We start from the raw sequence: 23178 nt of genomic DNA on the forward strand, positions 1-23178 counted from the left end.
CTCATGAATTATTAAGTACACTGTGCCTATTTTAGTCCGACTGAAAATGCTGCATTTTCATCTGTGGGTCGGAGGCAGCGTGCAAGGGTGTTTTTTTATTTATTTGACAGCTGTATTACTGCTGATAAGCGAGACTGTGTGAGCTGATCAAGTAGTGAGACAAGCGTTCAGAGCAGTAGCAGCACAGCAGCAGCAGCGCTCTAGTCACTAGGAGCTGTGGCGGCAGAAGCAGCAGCAGCACTATCAGTCACAGCAGAGGCAGCAACGGCAGCAGCAGCAGCAACAAACTCTCTCCTGTCTTTTTCTTTTTCCTGTAGTTGCTCCCCGCTCAGAGGACACAAGCCAAGGAAGTAGAAGAGAAGTGATCCAGGGCTGATAGCTGCCATTAAAAACAAAACCAAAACGCAGACCTGGCTGCCCCCATGCCTATCGAATTTGTTTGCAAAATCAAATTTGCAGAGGAGGATGAGAAGCAGAAAAGCAAGCAGGATGGAGACAAGGAGAGCCTGATCGAGGAGAGCTGCACACCTCCGGCTAAGGACTTGGCCGGATTTGCTAACTCCTGCTCTCTTCATGGGATTAACCACATCTTTGTCTCTGGTCGTCTGGGCATCCGGCAGACTCTTTGGGCTCTTGCCTTTCTGACCTCACTGGCACTGTTTATATACCATGCGGCTAAGTGTGCCATCTCTTACCTGGAGCACCCTCATGTCACGGCTCTGAATGAAGAGGCGAGCCCAGAGATGGTTTTCCCCGCTGTGACCATCTGCAACATCAACCGCTTTCGCTTCTCCGCGCTCACCGATGCCGACATCTACCACCTGGCGAACTTGACAGGACTGCCCCCCAAGAACAAGGATGGGCACAAACCTACTGATTTAATGTATCCTGCCCCCGACATGCAGGACATCTTCAACAGGACAGGACATCAGTTAGAAGAGATGCTCAAGAGCTGCAATTTCAGTGGACAGAACTGTTCAGCCGAAGACTTCTCTGTGGTGAGTGAAAAAGTTTCGCAAAGTTCTGTCTTTGTCAGACTCTTAATATATTACTTCATCCTGATGTGTTGTCTTTATCAAAACTTTTTGTACGAAACAAGTAAAGTAACATTTTCACATTTTAGGAATCATACAAATGCAACTTTACGAGTCTCGTCCTGTTCACACAGAACTACCGATGAGCATAAAAGCAAAATGAATACTTTAAGGCGAGAGAAATTGAAATTCTGCGTGTACTCATCTCCAGGGGCCATGTGGTTCCCACGATACATTTCCATATGCAAGATTCATGACTTCGGCTCAGTCATTGAGCTGTATTTCTTCCTCGCGAAGTTCTAAGCGGCAACAGTGCTTTTCTCCAGCCGTGTGTTTCAGCCTGTTTCCAGAATCTATTATGTCAAAAGAACAAAGGCTGCTGCCGAAGAAGAGAAGCAGGGAGCTGTCATATGTGGTTGTATACTTTTCCAAGGCAAACTGTGCTTTAATGCTGCTTCCAACTCCGGTAGCTGAGAGTGCATGGCAACAATATTGTCATCGAAAATAGCAGTCTCCTCTCTTTTCCATCTCTCGCTGTCGATCTCTCTTTCTGACATTGCAGAGCAGCTGCCTCTCTCGCTGAGCTCTTGTACCTATCAGGAGGGACGGAGTAATGCTTCTTCAACGTTTCTATCTCGCTGCTGTTAAGATTAAATATTTAAAGACAGACATACATGATTTTTGCATTAGCCAGATTGACTAAAAGCAATGAAACAATTTCCATGACGGAAAGTGTGTGCGTGTTCGTGTGTGTGTGTGTGTGTGTGTGTGAGAGAGAGAAAGAGAGAGAGAGAGAGAGAGAGAGAGAGAGAGAGAGAGAGAGAGAGAGAGAGAGAGAGAGAGAAAGAAAGAGGGGGATCAGGTGAAAGAGGGAGAGTTTGTGCCTGTGTTCTGTGCACTATTTATTAAAGGCTCTGTCCTTGCAGGAGATGGATTTCCCCATCTCTCCGGCAGGAATAGGAATATGCAATTGCTTTAGAGATGATAAAGTGTGAGTGTCAAGTCTTAATAGGGTATGTTGAACATTGATATGCTCACCTTCCTGAGACCTAAAGATTCTGTCTTATCACATGGATGGCACTACATTACCTCTGATGTGCCAAATTACATCAAAGAAATAATGACATTTCACTGCTTCTCATTTGGATTCTCTAATAGCGTATTGATGTATTAATTTGTCTTTGCTGTCTTTAAGACAGCCCACATGGGGACCTAAAGTTGGGTCTTGAGAATGGATCCATCTCCAAAACAAATTCTCATTTGTTCTATCAGGCAAAAGGAAATGTCTTTCTCCTCGGGGAGCGGAAAAGTTTGACGAAATGCAGTCTGAAGCAACAACATGACTAAAAGTTGATAATGTGCTTCTAGAACGTTTGACGGCAATGTCCTATGACACGTTGACACTCGGTCCTTCCTGAGTACATTAATTAGCGCACAATTCTGACATCTTGGAAATGTCTGTCCCGTGTCAGTCTACGAAGCGTCCCGTAGCTCTCTTTGGACACTGGGTGACTTCATCACAGATTAAGATCCTGTTGAAAATTCCCGAAGCTGCTGTTTCCTCTCTGTCGGCAATGTGATCTGCATTTTCGGGGGCTGTCAGTTAGATTTGTTACAGGCTACTTGCTGCCTCCACGCATGACAAATCACTTACTCCGACTCCTGGTGGGGAACAAAACTGTGAGTTCATAGGGAGGAAGCACTGGGAGCTGTGGGGCCGGGCAGGAGAGCACACGCAACCGAGCACAAACCCAGTCACACGCATTCACTCGTCTGCTCGTGCTTCTGTGAGTGTGTTTTTTGTAACTACAAATCGCTCATCATTTGTTCCAGCAAGGAAGCCATTGGTGTGCTATTAATCACACGTAAGCATATACAGAGCTACATGCGCACACATGCAAAAGTCGAATTGCGCACATCGGCCATTATTCGTTCTCTCATGGGGCCCTCCTTCAGGATCGGCTTCTTGTAATGTGTTTTCTTCCGATTGATTATCCCGGGAGCTCCAGATGTTTCATTTTGATAAGAGCTACATGGATTTGGGGCTCTTGGGAAATATATAATTGAAATAATTTCCGGCATTTAAGCTTCTTCTGTAAAAAATACAATGTTCTGTACAATGTTTTGTGCAATAGACCTCTGGTTAGCAATTTATTTTATTGCACAAGTAATTGCTCATAATTAACATAACATACATAATAGTTCATCATTACATTTTAATGGTAAATTTAGCCAAAATCCACCATCTCAAATGTCTGCTATAAAATGCTTGAATTACAAAAAACACTATTATATATATTTTTTTCCCTTCCATTTAAGCGATTAGTTTATTACAGACAACCGTTAATTGACTTCTGTAAATTCACTGTTTAAGAGATTTAAATAAACACAAGTCTCCGGGCCCAAACAAAATTGTCCGCATGCTCTAATTTATGGCAGGAAAATACATAATCACGTAGCAGAGAAATTCGTTTTCCCCTTTTCAGCATTGTGGACCGGCGTGATTATTTGACGTAGGTAATAAGGCCATTCTTTATAATTAAAGATTACATTATTGACTTGGATTAATCACAGAAGATAAAGCTAATTCAACCAGCCATGAATAAATAGATTATTTTTTTCCCAGTCTAACACTGAATAATTGTTCATCTATTGTGTTGTGCTGTCGCAGAGATGAGCAGCGAGCCCTTTGGCTTTTTTTAAACAGAGCTCTGAATTGGTTTGCTCTGACTCTCAGCTGTGTTTGCTGCTGCATTATCAGATTTTGCTCTCAGCAAGGACAGATCCCTTCTGCATATATTCATGGAGATAACTAAACAGCTATAGGGTGGCATGTGAGATGAGCTATAAAAACTTGGGTTAACGGGGACGAAACTGAGAGGCTCTACCCCTGCAATCTGTCATTACACTGATTGAAGTCCCCATTGTGTGTTTTATAGATAATTGAAAGTTTAATAGTGTAAGCCATAGATGATGTTCAACCCCCTCCTGTCCTTCATACTGGGATTAAATCTGAAACCACATTGTAAATCAATACTGTGAACAAATGGCACAAAAGTGACATTATTTTGAGTTATAAGGTTGGTTAATCAGAAAATAAAATACAATGAGTAAAGGACATACAGCACATATACACAGCCTATATATGAAAAGCAAATTGATGATAAAGAGCGGTGGGTAGAGCATGCACTTACACTTAGAAGACTCCACATGGAGTAGCATTTGAGTGTTGTCTATGTGAATTGTATACCTAATGGGTTGGTACCAGAAAGGTGCAGACTTTGATGTGCTATCATACCAAGATGAGTCACCAAACATACTACATGTCTACTACAGCTGCCCAGCTTTACTTCTATTGCAAAACAAGTTATTTCCTGCCGTGCTGAAGCCATACGCAGTTTTTGATTCAAATTTCAGGTGCAAGGTCGCACCACTTGTCAGTCTCTTTCTCGCTGTGTGGTTTTCGAGCATCTGTAGAAATAAGTGTGATCGTCCCCGTAACCATGAGAAATACATCCCCCTGGTTGTTTGCGAGTCCTGCGAAAACTGACAAGCACAGCCTCTCATTCTCAGTTCTATATATATATAAATACTTGTGACTATTTGTGTGTGTCTGTGTGTGTTGATATATTTGTGTGAAATGGCCCGTCTGAATGTGCAGATGACTGTGAGAGTGACATCCACCTCCCCTGTGGGTTTGCACACACCCCTTGACAGCATGCGCACCCACGAGCGCGCACTCACACATGCGCGTCCTGCCGTGCTGCCCGCCTTCCCCCTGGTGGAGATCTCGGAGTGTGGGAGCGTGAAAGTGACTGGCTATCTGGACCTGCTTCGTCTCCAACAGCCTGTCAATTAGCCGTCTACAGTTCCACTGCCGTGGGTGTCCCTGCAGCTTAGCGTGCTGTCTGATATCTGATCCACACACCCAACTCTGGAGACCTAACTGAGCATTATCACACCCCCACAACCCAGAAACCAAAAAAACACGTATGCTGTATTTTCTTGCCTTTTTCTTGTTATGTTACCCGGCTTGCAAAATGCAAAAATAAATAACTGAACATTGATCCCGTATTTTTCAAGGCTTAAGGGAGGACTGCAGCTTTTACAACCCACTTCACTCCCACTGCACTCCTTCCCCACCTTATCCTCCTCATCCTCCTATCAGAGGAAGATGAATTACAGTGCAATTGGTCGGCTGCGCCTTCTGATATGCATCACCACTGTCTAATCAGATGAAACCCACCTGTGACCAGCCACTGGATAACACCGATATGCAAACAGTTTATATTTGGGAAGATTTACCTTTTTTATCACTCCCTGAGCCGGTTTTAAAGCTCTCACTGTGCCACGGTTTAGAGCGCCTGGTTTGATGGGAGGAATCTCCGGCTCCGAGATGGCTTTTAACTCAATGATAAAGGCTTCGGATGTTGTGGTACCGCCAAACCCCCCTCCTCTAACCCCTGGGAGTCTTTTACTCACACAGACATTTGTCTCTTTCTGACACGTTATACACCAACCTGTTGGTAGTGTTAATGTGGCGGCACATGCACACACACGCACACGCACACACACACGCACACGCACACGCACACACACAAACATGGTGTAGATAGAATGCTTCCCCATACAAACACACAGGTTTCATCACAGATTGAGAGACTTGGCTCGCAAGATTGATCATGACTCCTGACTGGGTGCCCCTCCCTCTCTGCAGGATCAATACATCCTTCAGTCAGATTGCTTCCCTGCCCTTCCTACTCCAAGCTTGGTGTGACTAATTATCTTGTGTCTGTGTTTTGGACCCAGTCTCAGCTGACTTTGTTAATGCCGCCAGAGTTGGTGAAGAATTTGATCTTTAGAGCAAGATATCTGTTTGTTTTAGCGTATATCCGGCTCAAATCAATCAATATACACTGTCTACCTTTTTCCAAAAGGGCGCTGAAATAATCGAGCAACACAAGATGACCCACAGCTTGGACTTTGTCAGGATGGGATGAGTGTTTTAATGAAGTGAAATCAAATTTAAAGTCAGATCCAAAAGTCAAAATAGGGATTTTTCATTTGTAGTTGATTGATGTTGAAGTTCTCCAAAACAGCACCGTCTGAATTAGGATCCACCTAATAAAGAGCACGAGGGACTTTTGATGGAGATTGCACCCTTAGGCCGGATTAGATTACTCAGAAATTCAACAAACTCAAAGATTACTGAATTTGAATTAGCTCTTGCAAATGAAAAGTGTGTTGCAGTGTCTTAGGGGCAATAACATGTATGTAAGCTTCTCCTCAAGTTCCATATTGCACATGTTCTCCACATCAACTGTGCTAATAAATTGTTGTGGCATTTAAAATGTGGGTCTGTATTACGAGTTTGAAAGGTTTCATTTGCCTCAGCGACTCCATTAAACAAATACATCTCAACCTGACTCGAAGCACTGCCCACAATGCTGGTTTCATTGGAAAAATAACGTAATAGTATCAGTGTGTTTTGGAAAATACTTAGATTGCAGTTTAAATTAAGCTAATACATTAGTTTACTAGTGAATATGCATTTCTTCTTAAATATATAGTAGACTTAAACTTGAAGCACGATTGCACATCCATCATAATATGGAAGTTTTTTATTAACATTGATGATGAATAGCACTCACCCTTCAGGATGACGTACACTTTAGACACACACTTTTCTTCTTTGCTGCCAATGTGAGCTTTTTATTTTGTCATGTTTCCCAGTCTCTGAATACATTAGTGGAAATTCCTCTGAAAAATTAACCAAGCTTGCTTTTAGGCCACCGCCACATAATGGGTTCGTGCTTCTTCATTCCCCTCCCCTGTATGGTTTAATTGCTTTGGGAGAGATGGAGGAGGTGGACAAAAAAATAGAGACACCTTACAATGTAATTTTGTTCAATGCAATAGTTGTATTTGCGTAATGAAAACTTAACTTGAATTGTTTATTCAAACTGATTATTTATCTTAAATGAGCTGCACAGAATTAATTTGAATGTATTACGTTACTCACAGAAGAAGTGCTCGTTGGAGGTGATGGATATTAGCCACCAATTTAGAGGTTTCAAACGAGAGAGCAGTGTGTGGGATCATTTTGAGTTCATACCAGAAAGTATCAAACTTAAGTGCCTAATGTCTCCTGGCAGCAGTTTGGCAGTTTGTGAATTTGAACGAAAAGAAAAAAACAATACAATAACTAGCATGATCGAGAGAGAAGTGGTTAGCCAGCAGTGTAATGCCATGCTCTCAAAAGAGCTGCTGTGGTGGGAAGTCTGCTTTGCTGGTTTGTTACTTGTTTATTTCCAAATTGAGGTAAAACTAGAAAATATCTAATATTTTTATAAACTAAAGGTCATTCAACTAAGGCAGAAACAACTAAAGTTCTTATGAGGAAAAAGCCCAAAGATTGAACTCAAACTCCTCGGGTAAGGCCAGCGATGTATTATAACTGGTCTTCACTGCAAGAAAACCATGAACACCGTACAATATGTTCCGGTGTTCCCACTCCCGGTGTATATTCAATATTTTAAATAGATTAGAAATGTAGAAATCATGGCCAGTGTGACTTGGATGAAAATGTCATTCGGCTAGAAATCAGCCGATGGAAATAGCATACAACACAAATGTCAAAGTGAATATTTACCTCTGGCATCGTCGAAACATGAAGGCCTTGTCTGTCTGCTTGGCTGGACACTGGGCCCTTAGTCTGTATTATGTCGAATGTCAAATACTTGCCTGTGCCCCTTGCTGCTTTTTGGACTCAACACATAACCATAACTCTCACTAAATGGTGTATGAATGATAGAATAATTTTAAGTAATTCTGAGTGCAATAGTTGGTTGTATTTGCTTTTTGTGTGTCATCAGTGCAAAAGCATTCACATAACTATGATGAGCCGTTAACAAGTGAGAGAGACTGCTTCTGGTGGAGGGGTGGGGAGTTGCATGGGTCAAACACATACCATACAACCAGGAGAACGATGTTCAAGACCCGCGTTCTAAAGTGTTTTAGTTTTAGTTTTTTCTTTTTAATAATAAGTAAGAGACCCTTTTCTGCATTTATGTTGTCAACGCACATAATAGACTTAGTTCACAAGTCAAATATGTTATTTAGGCCAGACCTTGATGTTATTTCTAAACCTAACTAGGTGGTTTCATTGCCTCAACATAACTGCGACCATTTCCGAATAACGCATGAAGCCGCATGCTTTCATCCCTTTCTCCTTTTCCCTCTCCAGCTATATTACTGTTGGCTACAGTTATGCAAACAAGGATTGAACTGTACATAAGCACTAAGATGCCATGACAAGAGTGATATTGTGTCTGAATCTTTACTGGCCCCGTGTATGATGACATTTGGCATACCTTGGGAGATGCATGCAAGGATTTGTCAAATGGTTTCGAGGTTGGGTCAGCAGCAAATGCACCAAACACTCTTTTTTCTCCAGAGCAATGTTAATACTGATTGTAAAAACCTGACATAAATTACTCAATAATGTATGCCAGGAGAACAGTAGCTCCCACTGGTCAACAATGAGGCCATTTGCTGTGGAGGCACCGCGGTCATGTCTTTATACTGTTCTGTGAAGCTGAGAGGAATCAATGGCTGAATAAACATTTTCAGAAAATTCAAATGTAGGTTGCTTTTTGTAATATTGCTAAAGTAGAGCAACTGGGCTGTCAGTCAGACCCACATTAGTCACAACAACCAACTAAATGTAAAAAAAAAAGGTGATTTTCCTGACCTTGGCATTTTGGTGGTTGTGCTTACTGGGGCAGAATGATTTGAGAACAAAATATCAGATTTTGTGGATTCGGACTGCTTCACAGATCTCAATCCTGGACATCTTGATTAAAAACCTTGAAGCGACAACGCTACAAAACGGCAAGCACGGCAAGCTACACGCACTCTATGATATAACGTTCACGCCCGTCATGCAGCTCTCTCGCTCTTTCATTTTGTTTGCACTTTCTGTCAATCTTTACAGCAATGTATTTTTTCTTTTCTTTATTGTTTAACACTTTAACTGACACAATTCTAAAACCGAGTGTATTGCACTCCCTAGATATATGGATATTATTATGAGATGCAAACCTTCAATAATAACTGTAAATCTACCTTTTCCTCCCTCCTCTCAGAAGTGTTATGTGCACTTCCTGTTTGAGTATTACATGTACTGTAAATCTTTCACCTCATGCTGGCAGCTTCGTTGTCAGGCTCTGTTCATGTTGACAAAAACACTTGACCTTCAGGTGCAGTGAAATGTCATCTGATTTAGCACAGCCAGTTTGAATTGCCACCACTCATTGTGTCATCCAAGCGCTGCATTTCGGTTAGGAATTGTCAGAGCAAATGCATTACAGTATAATGAGCTTACTTAAAGCAGGATAGTCACACCCATCGTAAGTCCTCATATCGTACTATTTGCGTGTGTGTGTGTGTGCGTGTGTGTGTGTGTGTGTGTGTGTGTGTGTGTGTGTGTGTGTGTGTGCGTGTGTGTGTGCGTGCTCCAGTGTAATTGTAAAGAATATGAAAATAGATAACTGTCCATTACACGGTATTCTTCAAATTGATACCAATTTATTGGTCAAATAAATGTGAAACATTTAGACCTCTTTGGTCCTGCATAAGAGAGATACTAGATTTATACACTACAAATCTTTGAAGTGGCATTCATGCTGAAAAGCATGATGACAGTGAGCAGAGCCACGATGCACTGAGGTCTTGCAACATTAAAGATGATATCGTGGATTGCTTTGTCATTATAAATGTATAATGCAATGTTTCATTTATTTTTAGAATGAAATAGTGTTACTGCTCACCCTCTTTTTCTTCCGATGCTTCTCCTTCAGTTAACACGGGAGCTTTTTGTCCAGTGTAACGTCTGTCAGGCTGTATTTACCTACATTCCTCATGTCCTGTCCTCGCGTGATACCGAGCCACTGTTAGGCATGTTTGTTTAAGCAAGCGTGTAACGCTCGTCATGTTCCCCAATGTGTCGTCAAGATTAATTCAGTTTTTGTCCTAATGCATGCTAATGAGAAAGTTGTGTGCATTTGATTGTCAATAATGTGAAATACGGCCGTGCTCCCTAAATGCTGGCTCCGTTCAATAACCTATTAAAGTTGAATCACAGATAACTTGGCGCGCATCAGGAAAGCAATCTGAAATTTGTGCTGACATTGATCCAGCAGGAAGGAGACCTATTGCTCCGATTAACACTGTTGCCCCAGGAGAGGAGTCCCTTGGCCATTAATAGCCTACTGTCCTAGATTATACTTAGACAACATAAAATTCTTATATTCATGAGAAACATGGGGGCATAACAACATGGACATTGTAGAACGATAAGGACCTTTTTTTAACCTTCTCTGGGAGCTGTTTGTTGATCACAGTGTGTTTCATTTCACGGTCATATTCGAGGCCACATGTGTCAATGTCACAAAATTTGCTGATTGACCGATGTGCTTAAGGCTCCAGTTTATCGATGGCCAAAATACAAAACCTCCTATCTACAAAATGATCCAGGAAAAGTGGGGGAAACCTCCTATCTTCACTCTGTGTATTTTTTTTTATTTTTGTTTTGTTGTATTATGTATTGGGTATCCTTAATATATAGTATACTGCAAGAAAACAACAGGTTTTTTTTTTTATTCTCAAAAAAGTGATATGTATGGTCAAATCTACCGTATGCACTGATTATACAGCAGAAGCAAAAGCCAATGTGTATGAACGTAAAGCTACAGGTCAAAGCTTAAGCAGGGTTGCACCAAATTATTCCAACGATAAATGTTAAAGACAATTAAAGGAAGTTCAGACTTTGTGGCATATAAAAGTCTGTCCTCTAACATTATTAATGAGTAAACGTGAATCTCTGTTTTTGTTGTTGATTTTCTTTTTTGCTATGTTTTAAGATCCTGCCGATGTGGCATTTAAGGTGCCCTTAACATCAGACGGAGCATTTGAAGTTGGGAGGTTTGAGTCCCTAGTTACAGTTTCTTGCACTTTCGGTGTCATCTCAAAACGAGTTAATGGGTGTCCTGATACATTTTAAACAGTGCACAGGAACATCTGTAAAATGCCACGGACCCTTTATTAATATGCCAATTATTACCAGATGTCTGCTTGCTTCTGTATTTTAATGCCAACTCATGGGAGGCTGCTATAATTAGACCCACTCAAACTGTGATTGTCTGATCTTACAATGAGATGAAAAGCATTTATCATGCATCATGGCTGGAAAAGACAAATAGCTCATCCATTAAACAACCCCCCCCCCCAAGAACTTGGAATGAGAAAATGACAGATCTTTTAAGAATTGCGGTCTCATCCATTTAATTACAAATCACTGTGATAAGGGCATCTCCTTAGAATAAATATGACCAGTAATGAGGTATGACATCGCTGTTTACGCCTGTCCTTGACATTCACTTTGAGAATAAGGAAAGAGGGCAACGGCATCTTTCTAAACAGATCTTGAAAGTCCACGGAAGGGATAAATGTCAGTGGGCTTCACTCACAAATCACTGTGCATTTTTTCTTCCTCTCTGACCTTCACTATTTCTGCTCTAAAAAGAATTAGCAGGATATTAATAAATAATTGGTATGTATACCATGATGAAAGTTTTCCCCAGAGACAGATTGAACATGTCTTCCGTGAAAGCATGCCCTTAAACTGACAACTAATTAGTGCGTTTAGGTAATGATGAATAATAAATTAGCATGACATTGAGGAACTTCTGGAACAACTGGATAAATTACAAAATTACCTTCACCGTAAGCCAAGTGAGTCTGAGACTCACCAACCCCACCTACATCCATTGTGTGTTTGAATAGCAGTGTCATCTAATTGGTGTCATCATATCTCTCTTGGCACGCTTCGCCCAAGGATACCATTTGGCTGCTCCAGTGGAAGTGCACCGTGAACCAATCGATAGATGTAGTGGGCACGATTATGTCGCGATTATAACCGGAGAGAGCCTTGTAAACCCTGGGAGAAAAAAAAAGGTGAATTGAAGAGAGCGTTGCCACACCTCTTGGCACAGTTCCTTCGGCTGAAACAGCTCAGCAGGAAACAGAGCGGTCAGTGAGATTGGCTGCAGCCCTGCTTCAGGACCAGCTGGCGTGAGAGCAGCATTAGAGCCTCCCCCCTTGTTTCCACCTGCTGTAAGATGCTCAAGTGCTCCAAATCAAGCCATTATTTGCTTCATTTCCTTCCTGCTTGACTCAGCTTGCACGTAATTCAGCAGCTCTTATGGAGCTGCTTCGAAACATATCTAAGGGTGAGCGCTTTGAAAAGTGAGTTTGTATTGATTAAATCAATACATTACAGATAATTAACAGGCAAATTAACTTTTACCAGAATAACAATGGGAGCAAAGTGTCAACATGAATTTCATTCATCAAATATTCTTTTCAGTATGACCACAACACAGCTGGTTCTCTTTCTTACGCCTCTGAACCATTGAACTTACAACTCTTATTATTCAGCTATGATGTTAAAAATAAATCAGAATGGATCCTTATAGCGTATGATGATACTCAGAAGAGGTCACCTTTAACCGTGCCTCTTTCTGATGAAGGTTATGCAGGACTATGGCCTGGTCTCACCAGACATCGCCTGTATACAGAGTAGTTGCCACTGAATAAATAAAACCCTCACCCCTCCAAACACCACCGTAAGATGCCAGGATTTGCATCTCATTAGACAGTACTTGCGCTGGTGGTTTGTGGACAAAAGAGTGAAAAGCAGAGCAAAAGAGGGACTGTTTGAGGTGCAGGAGATTTAGGTTCATGCCTTCCCTGGATAGTTCATTTTATACATTTTTATTGGAAAGGATCTGCCTTTTTGTGGTACTGTGAGGTTTTTATGAGGCATGATCGCCTCCTCTGTTGCAGCAGCTGCATCATTACAGAATACTGGGGTAGAGATGTTTGTTGGAGGTACAGACAAGCTTACAAAGGCAGAAATTCACTTGTGTGATATCCTTAAAAGTGTAGGAGTATTGCTGAATTCCGTACACCCAGGAAGACAGTGTAATCTAGAGAATACTGCTTGCCCTGAAAGACTAGGTGACAGTTTGCTTCTGAGATAAATTGGCCTCAGCAAAAGTGTCTCCTGCTGGTGGCCAGTCTGTGTTATCTGCGCCCTGAACATGCAATTTCCCCTTGATTGTGCTCCCCACGGATAAGTAAACACATTCAGCAGAGCAGTAAACTACAAAAGACAAGAGCCCAAAAGACAGTGGTAATAATCTGTCTGAGGAGACAAATTCAAACCCTGAAGATTCTAGATATTCAGATTATCAGCCTGCAGTAAACATGTGGTCTCTTCTGGAGCATCTATTCATTAAGCCCAAACCTGGATTTTGTCTTCTTGCATGGCTCCACAATGTGAAGCAAAACCTTTATATGTACTCTGATTTCCTAGATGTCTCTGGGAGATGTACTATAACTGACAGATATGAAAGAAATATATAACGCCTGAACAGCCTGGACTATCCCACAACACCACCTCAATTTAGCCATACAAACAGCACTTTTGCAGCATTGTGTGACTAGGTTTATGTTACAGACTTACATGGAACAAAGCCTAAAAATAAGGTTAATGTTATTGGCATTGGAATGGCATTCCCAGGTGTGCAGTGTGGCATGTTGAACTTGACAGTTTTTATTCCCATACGGATTGTGAAACATGTCCATATGTAAGGTAAAATGACATCCCTGGCATACTATATATATATATATATATATATATATATATATATATATATATATATATATATATATGCTTGAAATGGAGGCTGAAGTCTGGATGTTGATTGAAATGGCAGTAGTGTGTTTACTTCTGGCTGTTATGCCATAATCTCTTTCCAACTTGGAGAACTGTTCCTCGTTAGTGTGCAACGCTATCATAAAAATCTTCATGTCACTATGAACCGAGCAAGAAATCATACTGTGAAAGTTAAAATGTCTTGCTCTGCCTTGTCATTGTGACAAGTAGTGTCTGAAATTAACTTTTAAACTCACTGCCAAGGGCTGTAAACTAAAAAATTATCTGCCAAGAATACCGCCCTTTATCAGCCAAAATATTTAGTTTCTTTTCGCAGAAAAATGTCACTATACATTCAGAGGGTTTTCTGAATAGAGTCAGGTACTGCATGTGGATTAGTTTTAATACGCACTTGCCATACACTTTTAATGTTTCAGACCCAATATGTACAGTTTAATCAGAGTGGAATAGGGTTTAACTAGAGATGACACTGATTTAATTAACCATCTAGATAGCAGGACTCAATGGTTTGCTAAACAGTTGGCTTTCAGAGGGCTGGATTTGCTGAAATGTTTCACAAGTCTATTTAACTGCAATAAACATTGAGCCTACCTTCCTGCTGATGGGTGAGAGTTTTTTTTTTTTTTGAAGCTGATACAAAAGGGCATAGACACAAGCAACCCTCTCTCAGCCACCCCCCTGAAAAAAACTACTGTAGCATTAATGGACACCATGTATGTGCGCCATTTTGTGTTTTAAGTAAACCTTATGTAGCGTTATATGAACTGAATATGACCTATATACCAGGAGCAAAGTTACCTCTATTTTTTTTCAGCACTGAGCAAATCTTTTTCTTTCTGAGCGCACATTTCAGCACTGTGAGCAATTCACAACCACGCGACCTGTCGAAAATGACTACAAGCCTGCGTTAGCCATAGGGGATTCAAAGAGATGACAGCAAATGCATCAATATGTATACAAGGTTGATATTTATTCAATATCCTTTATAATGGCTGGACTTTGGGAACATTTTAATGATGGTGTTTTACCAGTCAGTTTAGTTGAACTTAAAGGATCTTTGTTGAACTTCAATAACGGGAGGTTATAACTGGTTCACTGGTTATGACTGATAATGATATATATATAAAAAATAAAAGTATCAAAGGTGTTTAGTCATTCCTCAGCAGGTACAACATTTCATTTTCATTTAAAGAAAAATGCTAATGCAGTGCTTAACAATAATTATAGGCCTATTAAATTGACATGGTGTCATTTTTCCTAAAGGTAGCCTATATAAACAATTTAATAACTTCATATTCTTCATATTTAAATATGTCTGAAAGTTTCATCCTACCTGTGTCAGTTTGGACTATTTCATCTAGCCCCTCATGTTTGAACGTTAGGCAGACCTTTTTCTGGGGCGCCTGCTCTGCCTTTCTTTTCGCCATGGTAGCCTGTAGCTGCTGGAGCAGGGCCCGCCAAGAGGAGCCTAAACAGCGCCGGCCCGAGCTCATGTGGCACTCTGGGCGAGCTTCACTCCTGGCGCCCGGAGGAGGACAGCGGGGTGGGGGGTGCTAACGGAGGCAGAGCGCTAGCAGAGGTACAGAGAGCGCATGTCGAGAAACGGGACGCTGATTGGCCAAGAAGACTCGACACGTCACATCAAAGATCGTATTATTGCGGAGATGGCTCACTCCTATCTCAGAAACACTGGCACAAAAAAATATTTTTAACCCCTGAAAAAAAAACGTTTGTGCGGTCAGAAAAATGTGCGCGGTCTGAAAAATCTATTGCGCGGCCCCTTCGACTGGCCTGCGCGGCCGCGCACGCACGCAGCTTAGAGGGAGCACTGACCAGGAGTCACCTTTTTTGATATGAAGAACCATTTTGGTATTTGATTGTAAATCAGTGAACAACATCATCATGAAAGTTTGCATTAGTTTTATTATGACAGCACATAACAATGTTAATCTCCGAAGGATCTGTAATTTCATTCCATCCGTATATGGTGCATAGCAACATAAATATATATATATATATATATATATATATATATATATATATATATATATTTTTTTTTTTTTTTTTTTTTCTCCCATTATCAGGATTTCGTAATTATACTCTATATGAGAGCACTATACAAGAAGGCTGCAATCCTTATACAAACATCCACATCTGATTTAAAATATCAATCAAACTACCGTAAATAACAGGCTGCACAACTGCCATTGGCTGTGAAAGAGGTAATTTGGCATGCAGATGAGGAGGCACTTCAACATCTCCAAAAATCTCTCTTGCACACTTATTGCTAATGTGCCATTGGTTCAGCTACCACATGCCAATGGAGGAACGCACGCCTTATAGTCAATATACTATATATACTTTAAACAGTGAACAAATCCCTGAAGATTGTAATCATTAAGGTGTAAAACATATTTTCTCATTTTAATTTTACCCCATTGGTATTGTAAAGAGAGAAAGGGTAACTGGCAAGGGTTTAGGTATACATTGTATAAAACTCTGACATAAACTTGATTTTCTTCACAAGAAAATAGATTTAAACATTTGCCAGGTCCGAAGGTAGTGTGAACACCACACCACCTACTCTGCCTAAGTACAGGAGGCACCTGTTGTGACTGGCCCCATCACACCTGTTTGGTGCCTTTAGTCTGGAACAAAGAATACAAATGATACATTGTTGTCCTTGAGTTCTTGTCCAGTTCTGGGTCACAGTGACGTATTAGACACCAAGTCAGGTAAACATGAATTCACATGGACTGACAGATAACTCATTCACTGCACAGGCTTGGTGGCTTGTCGTCCTGCATCATCGGCATCACATGGACCTGCAGGGGGAAATCAAAACAAGGTTTATTTTGATGACTGATAGAAGGTTGTGCTACACTTCACTGTGCGCTATCACTTTATTAATCTTCTAGGGTGTCACAATAGAGCTCCCAAAGAAATTGCTGGTCATAAAATGAGACTGCAACTGGACTACACCATTAGACAGTTAGGGACAGAGGACAGAATCGAGAGGTTTGTCCTGTAATATTATACATTGTATTCACAATTCAAATGTAACTTTGACACTTTTGTATTTTTCTTGATTAGAAACCGACTTTACTAACTAGTCCTCAGACCTAACAGCAACATGCTATGTGTCAGTCCATTCCAAAGTGAGGCTGTGTTCACCAATAAAACAACAGGTCCTTTGTTTAAATGCCGAAAACAACCTCCTGTTTGTTTCTTGTGGTTGAATTGGTGGTGAGCTAGGACTATAAAGTTAGGACTATGGCTCTCTCTTCCTCAACGAGGAAGTGACATAATGGTGTTATTGCATCACAAAAATACTGCAGCTTGGTAAGTGCTCCTAAGCTTCAAACTAGGACACTCAATGTACCCCCGTAAAGTCAGTTTGGACAGCTTGTGAATATACTCTAGTTACATGCATAGTGTCTTTTCAAAATAAACTCCTTCCTTCACTGGAAGTTTAGGTTTAGGCAACATAACCACTTAGTAAGGTTTAGGAAAAGAGCCTGGTTGAGTCAACATGATTAACATGATTAACATAGTGACTGAAGTGACTAAATGATAACATTTAGTATTTGTTTTGCAAGAGACCCCAAAAAAGCATGGCTAAAAAAATTATCTTGTTTAACTCATTCACCGCCTCCCCGCCTGCCCTGTGAGGAGACTATCTGGCACGTTATACTGCATCGGTTGCTCTGAGCGTGTAAGAAGGATGCAAGTGTGTTGGTTGCAAACCCAGTGCATAGTACACGCACGCTAAATGTGAGCCGCCGAGCAGCACTGACCAAGCTGCGGTATCAGACACATTAGGAAGGGAGAATGGGCTGACGTGGAAGTCAGTTGTTGCATGATTACAATTGTTCCATTACAAGATAGTTTTTGGTTAAGCCTAACAAAAGCAGTGGTCAGAAAATGGCTCTAAGAATAATAACGGTCATTTGTAAATGTTTTGGCAGCCACTGACATACAATGTCGTGCTGAGATAAGGGACACCGGATCAGACATGGGGCACTGTGAGAAACAAGAAGCGGATCCATCAATGTGCATAAGTGGATATAATTGCCATCGCAGATAGAAATCTAGAAAATTGCCAGCTTCCTAATTCTAAATATGCAACCTTCTCGGCCGATATTTTTATCATTGGTGATGATAATTGAGTTCTTTGCTTGTTTACGCTCTGATTATTAGTAAAGACGAACTTAGCAGGGGTGTGTATTATTTGAATAATGTATAAGGAAAGAGAAAGGACATGTTCATATAATGGAAAAGTGGTGCGAGGCATTGTTATTCTCTGCCAAGTCAAGTCGTGTAATTTCTATTTCAGATTCACAGGGAAAAAGAGAAAATGATCAAACCAAATAGCTGCAGTTGCTCAGAACCGTCAAGCAGCGCAAAGACAGAAGTTTAAATGCTCACGCTTTGTGAAGAATGAACAATAGAGAGCTACTCAGAGCAATGGCCTTGCTTTGATGTTACAGGCGGGCAGTGAGTGTAGAGGCAGCAGGGACAACATGTGAGAACCAAGGCATTCAAACATTACAGCCATATGCATAATATATACACCAATTACCATTGGACTATTTCTGTTTTGACTAAACTTCAGATAAAACATTATGTTTAAAAATGTTTATGTTTTCTGTATTTGAATATGTGCTTGATTGTTGAAGGACACATTTTTGTCATAAATCAGAACAGCTATTGATAAAGAATTTTACATCAAATTAATAAATTCTTCTAGTGGAAACTAATTAGATGTAATATTTCACAAAAATAAAAGATAAATATTTAAATCTGCCTCAAGGACCCTGAAAATTGGACATTGGTTAAAATATGAACATTGCAGCTCTAACAAGTTTTGACATGTTTGGAATTTCAAATTGAATGTGCTCTTTCATGTTTTTTTCAACAGCCACATTATGTAGCAGATCAATCAATATGATCATGGGAAAATGCATATCTAGAAATGTATCAGTGTAAAGGTGGGGATTCGGGTTGAATTCAAACAATCTTAAATCTGCTAACTCCTCCTGTGAAATATTGATATGTGTGTCTGGGAACTACTACTCCAACAGTCTCCCCATGCTGTAAAGTTAAGATCATTTGATCACCCACCTCAGAGACATCCGCAGCCGTGATTTATTCCCCGTCTTTTATTTTATATTTTATCCGGCCGATCATCTATCCTGGCCCAGCACATGGAGCCGGGATTTGCCCTCTGTATTCTATCTTCCAGATTACAACAGGTTCAGCAGCCTGTCCACCGCCCACCACTCAGCGGAAGCCTTTTGTGGGGCCTGTGGGAGCTGTGGGACGTGGCGCGCTGCCGACGATCCTGAGATGTTGCTGGAAGTTTAATCCCCACACTGTGAGAAATGAGGTTCTCCTGCTCTCCCTCTTGCTCTTGCAACTTTGATCAAGCCCTAATGTGATTAGGCAGTGACCCTGACATGACTGGCCCAGGAACTTGTAAAAGAAGCATGGGGTGTGGGAGGGGGGTCGGGAGAGGGTGTGATCTGACCAGTAAACCAGGAGAAGAAAGGAATTATTCTGAAGGTGTCTTTTCTCTGTTGCTGCGCGGCCTTGTGGGTAATAAAGGTTTCATGTATTCGTTTTACCCCGGCAAAAATTGCGATCTATAATGACCTGACATTTCTTTTTTTAAACTAGCCAAGAGGCTCATGATTTGAATGTTAACCAGGGCTCTGCTTGATGTAAAGTGCAGTCTACTGGGAGGAAGCTTCTTTTGAATTCTCCAGGATCGAGGCGCCTCTGAGTTGAGTCTTCATAGTAAATTAATGTGAATCTTCCACTGCCTGTATTACGGCGCAAAATGTTTGTGTACACATCCCGTCTTTGCAGTATATCTGCGTACATAACATATTCCAGTTATTCACATGAGACTGTGTTCGGTCGGCACCCCCCTCAGACATCTCTTGTTCAGAATCATGCGCTGAGCCTATTTACTGTGTCGTGTACTGGACTGCTCCCATATGTGCTGCACATTATTCTTGCCGTCATCTCACTGATGTGTGGGGGGGTGGGAGAAAACGCGGTGCCTTTACTTCAGAGGCCAAATGTGTCAAGTCTCGAAATATTAACTTCACTCTAATGGACTTTATCAGCCATAGTGCAGAAAGTCATGGAGATTAGAGCGAGAGGGAGTGGATGTTTGATTATTTTTGCATTCTGTTTGGTGTCCCGCAGCAGGCCAGCGGTTGCATGAGGATGTTTACAATGCCCTTTGGAATCCGTTGAATATGGCATTATACTTCATATTCAGGTAACTGCATTTCTTCTACTGATACAGAGGCTAGCCACACCCACGGAATCTTCACTCGTAATGAGTTCATAGTCCTTTAAGACTATGTTTTCGCAACATGTTATGTTTATGTTTCAACCATTTTTGATGCTTCAAAGGTGTGCGCAAATGTTCAAAGTAAGAAATTGGAAGCCATTGAAATTCAAGAAATATATCTGACATGTACACCATGTTTTCAATCAGTATTCCAGTCAGATACAGGTATGAAGACCCTCCTATATATTGTGTATTCCTTGCTTGCTTTGGCAACCCAAAGGGGACAATGTCAAAGAAGAGACAGAATGTGAAAGATGTCCTGTACAATTGGCAGTGAGATGGAAAAGGATGCTGCACCACAAGGGATCGTTTGCCATTAGTCTAGAATGAGGGAGCTGGTGTAGAATGGAAATAGACTGATTTACAGACACAATGGTGCATTGGATCAAGAACAATGTGTCAAATCAATCACATTGTGGATTGCATCGAACGTTTACTTTTGATCAAAATGAGGGAAATGAGCGGATGCGTATATATTGATTTACAGGCATTTGTTAGGTGTGGATGTGGATATATTAAAGCATCATTTACGTTTACACAATCTGTGTATTAAAGAATATAATGTTCAAGATCCTGGGAGGTGGTGTGGGGTATAAGGTCCGGAGTCCAAAAAGAGTTATACTAATAATTATTTAACAAAAGAATGATGACAGAACAGCTTATGCAAACCCGATTGGGGCCCCTCCTTCCTCAACGAACCCCTCCTGTGTTTACTAATGCAATATTTGACCTAGAAGGAATTGTTATTCAGTTATATATGTTACAACTGATGAGACTACAGCTTTCAGTCATCCTTCCACAGACTCTCTTTACCTCCCCCCACTGTGCCTGATAAGAACAGTAGAGATTCCCCAGACCACAGGTGGTCCAGTCCCCTTTGTTCTTAAAACCAAATGCTCCCTTGTAAAACCCTCAACCACTGTCTGTGTGTAAATTACCATGTGACCCTCAGCATACTAGTTACTCTGTGACCTGATAAACAATAATTCATCCTAAGCATTGCAATGTACACATGGACATCATTACACAGTAATAAAAATGACCTTAATATGCATACAATCACAAATCCTTCATAATAATATCCCTTATTAATTATCATATTTCATGCATTGTAATCTACACATAAACAACTAATTTTACATAGATGTGCAAGTCCACATGTGACAAACTAAGCTTAAAAAACACTACAATATATACATTATATAAAACCATTTAAGATTTGATGAAGTTTGAGTTTCTGCACAGCGAGACTCACTCTAACATCAGGGTTTGAGTCAATTCTATTTAAATCTTATGTTGCATATCTATGACCCATATGAACAATAACCAATATAGGAGCACTGACATGTTTCTCATACTGCATCCTTCCCATCCATTGAGATATATTAGCCTAGCTTGGTAATTATTTCCATTAGGCATTACCATGCTACAACAGAGCACCAGAACTGGGGGACTGGCAGCCCAAAGATACTGCCTGTCTGACTGCATCTCCACTCCCTCCACAATCGACCGCATCATTCAAGGCCGCATGCAGCTAGACAGGAACATAAACTAACACAGATGCCTGCACGGTGGCCTTCATAGATCGGGTAGTACATATACCATTTGAGCAAGCATTTCAGTTTTTTGCCTCGCCTATCTTACAATTGTTAGTTTTTTTTCTGGCGAGTTAATGTAACGACCCCAAATTGAGTCAATTACAAGAGCTCATTGTTCTGTGGTGTTTTGCAATGTACTTCCCAGAGTTCATTTGTCAAGTACATGTTTAGGCCAGTACTTTGAGCAGAGGCTGTTTTTGTAGAATGTTTTATATTTCTCTCTATAGTTCCAAGATAGAAACAACTGTACCACCATCACATAAACAGTATTTTGAAGAGGTGATGGGACGTTTCACCACCAGAGATTTAACTGCTAGCTATTCAAATATGGTGACCATCAGCTTTTCTGATGAAGAGGCTCTTTGCATTGTATTCTGACTATATGGACATTGTCAGATCATTATGAAGATATTGTTTAAGGGCCAGTCTTTAGGATTTGATGTCATCGAGTTGAAACTTCTTCCCTTGCTTGAAAGAGAACTACGGCGGCCGAACCTAAAACATGAATGACCTTATCTAGAGCCAGGGGTTGGTCTGTTTTGGGCTGCTGTAGAAAAATGGCAGCCGGCTTCACTCCTATATCTAGATATAAAAGTTTAATTCTAAGGTGAAAAAATTTCAATCAACTATTCATTAGAATTAATGAATGGTTTTAAATTAAATTTGTGTACAGGTGATTACTATTGTATTTTAATTCTACTAATAGATCCCCATTAATGCTTCACACTGGCCCTTTAAGTAATGCAAATGGAAGATTTGAAACGCAAAATAATATCCTGGTAGCCTGTTTTAAGGCAGCCATTCTAAAAAAAGACCTGTGATCAGAACAGAAAGGTTAACATTTTGGCTACTCACACGGTGTTGCATGGGTGGATACATCCCTGGCCTTTGAGTTTGACTTCCTTTTTTGTGGAAAAGAACAAAAGTGTGGTGCTGGACTAGTGCTTACTTTAAGAGCCACTGATCTCACACGCAAAAAAGACAAAATCCACAAAATTTTTATTAAAGCACGCGTTTTTCTAGACACTGTTGGCCACCGGTCGGACAAAATCCAGACAATGAATTCTGCCTTCAGCCGTTCCTGTTTGCAATGTATGGCTATACAGAAAGCCATCCCTGTAGGTCTTTGATGCTGAAGAAAACTTTTCAAAATGTAATAATTCTCAAGTCAATTCTCAAGTCTTTCTTTTTTATAATTTCAAGGTGGATTTATGAATGTTCATTCACGATGGACATAATATATTCTGGAATTCTACAATCTTTTTGTCATGTATTAGATTTCACTGAGCTTTGACTCCAAGTTGTTTCAATATTTGCTGCTAATTTCAACTATCTGGAGTGCTATCTGTAATTAATGTAGCTAATTGCCATTTTTAG

General features: G+C 40.7%; 1 protein-coding gene across 1 annotated transcript in view; it reads left to right on the forward strand.

The window, feature by feature from the left end:
* Positions 1-407: 407 nt before the first annotated feature.
* asic4a (acid-sensing (proton-gated) ion channel family member 4a) overlaps positions 408-23178 on the forward strand; it is a gene marked incomplete at its 3' end in the record, with an annotated part of 73638 nt that continues 50867 nt past the window's right edge. Inside the window, exon 1 of the mRNA XM_079231384.1 lies at positions 408-998. Within this exon, the coding sequence (XP_079087510.1) occupies positions 423-998 (576 nt within the window). The 5' untranslated portion in view covers positions 408-422. The remainder of the gene's footprint in view (positions 999-23178) is intronic.

The sequence above is a fragment of the Taurulus bubalis genome, assembly GCF_910589615.1.
Source record: "Taurulus bubalis genome assembly, chromosome: 15".
Classification (NCBI taxonomy): domain Eukaryota; kingdom Metazoa; phylum Chordata; class Actinopteri; order Perciformes; family Cottidae; genus Taurulus; species Taurulus bubalis.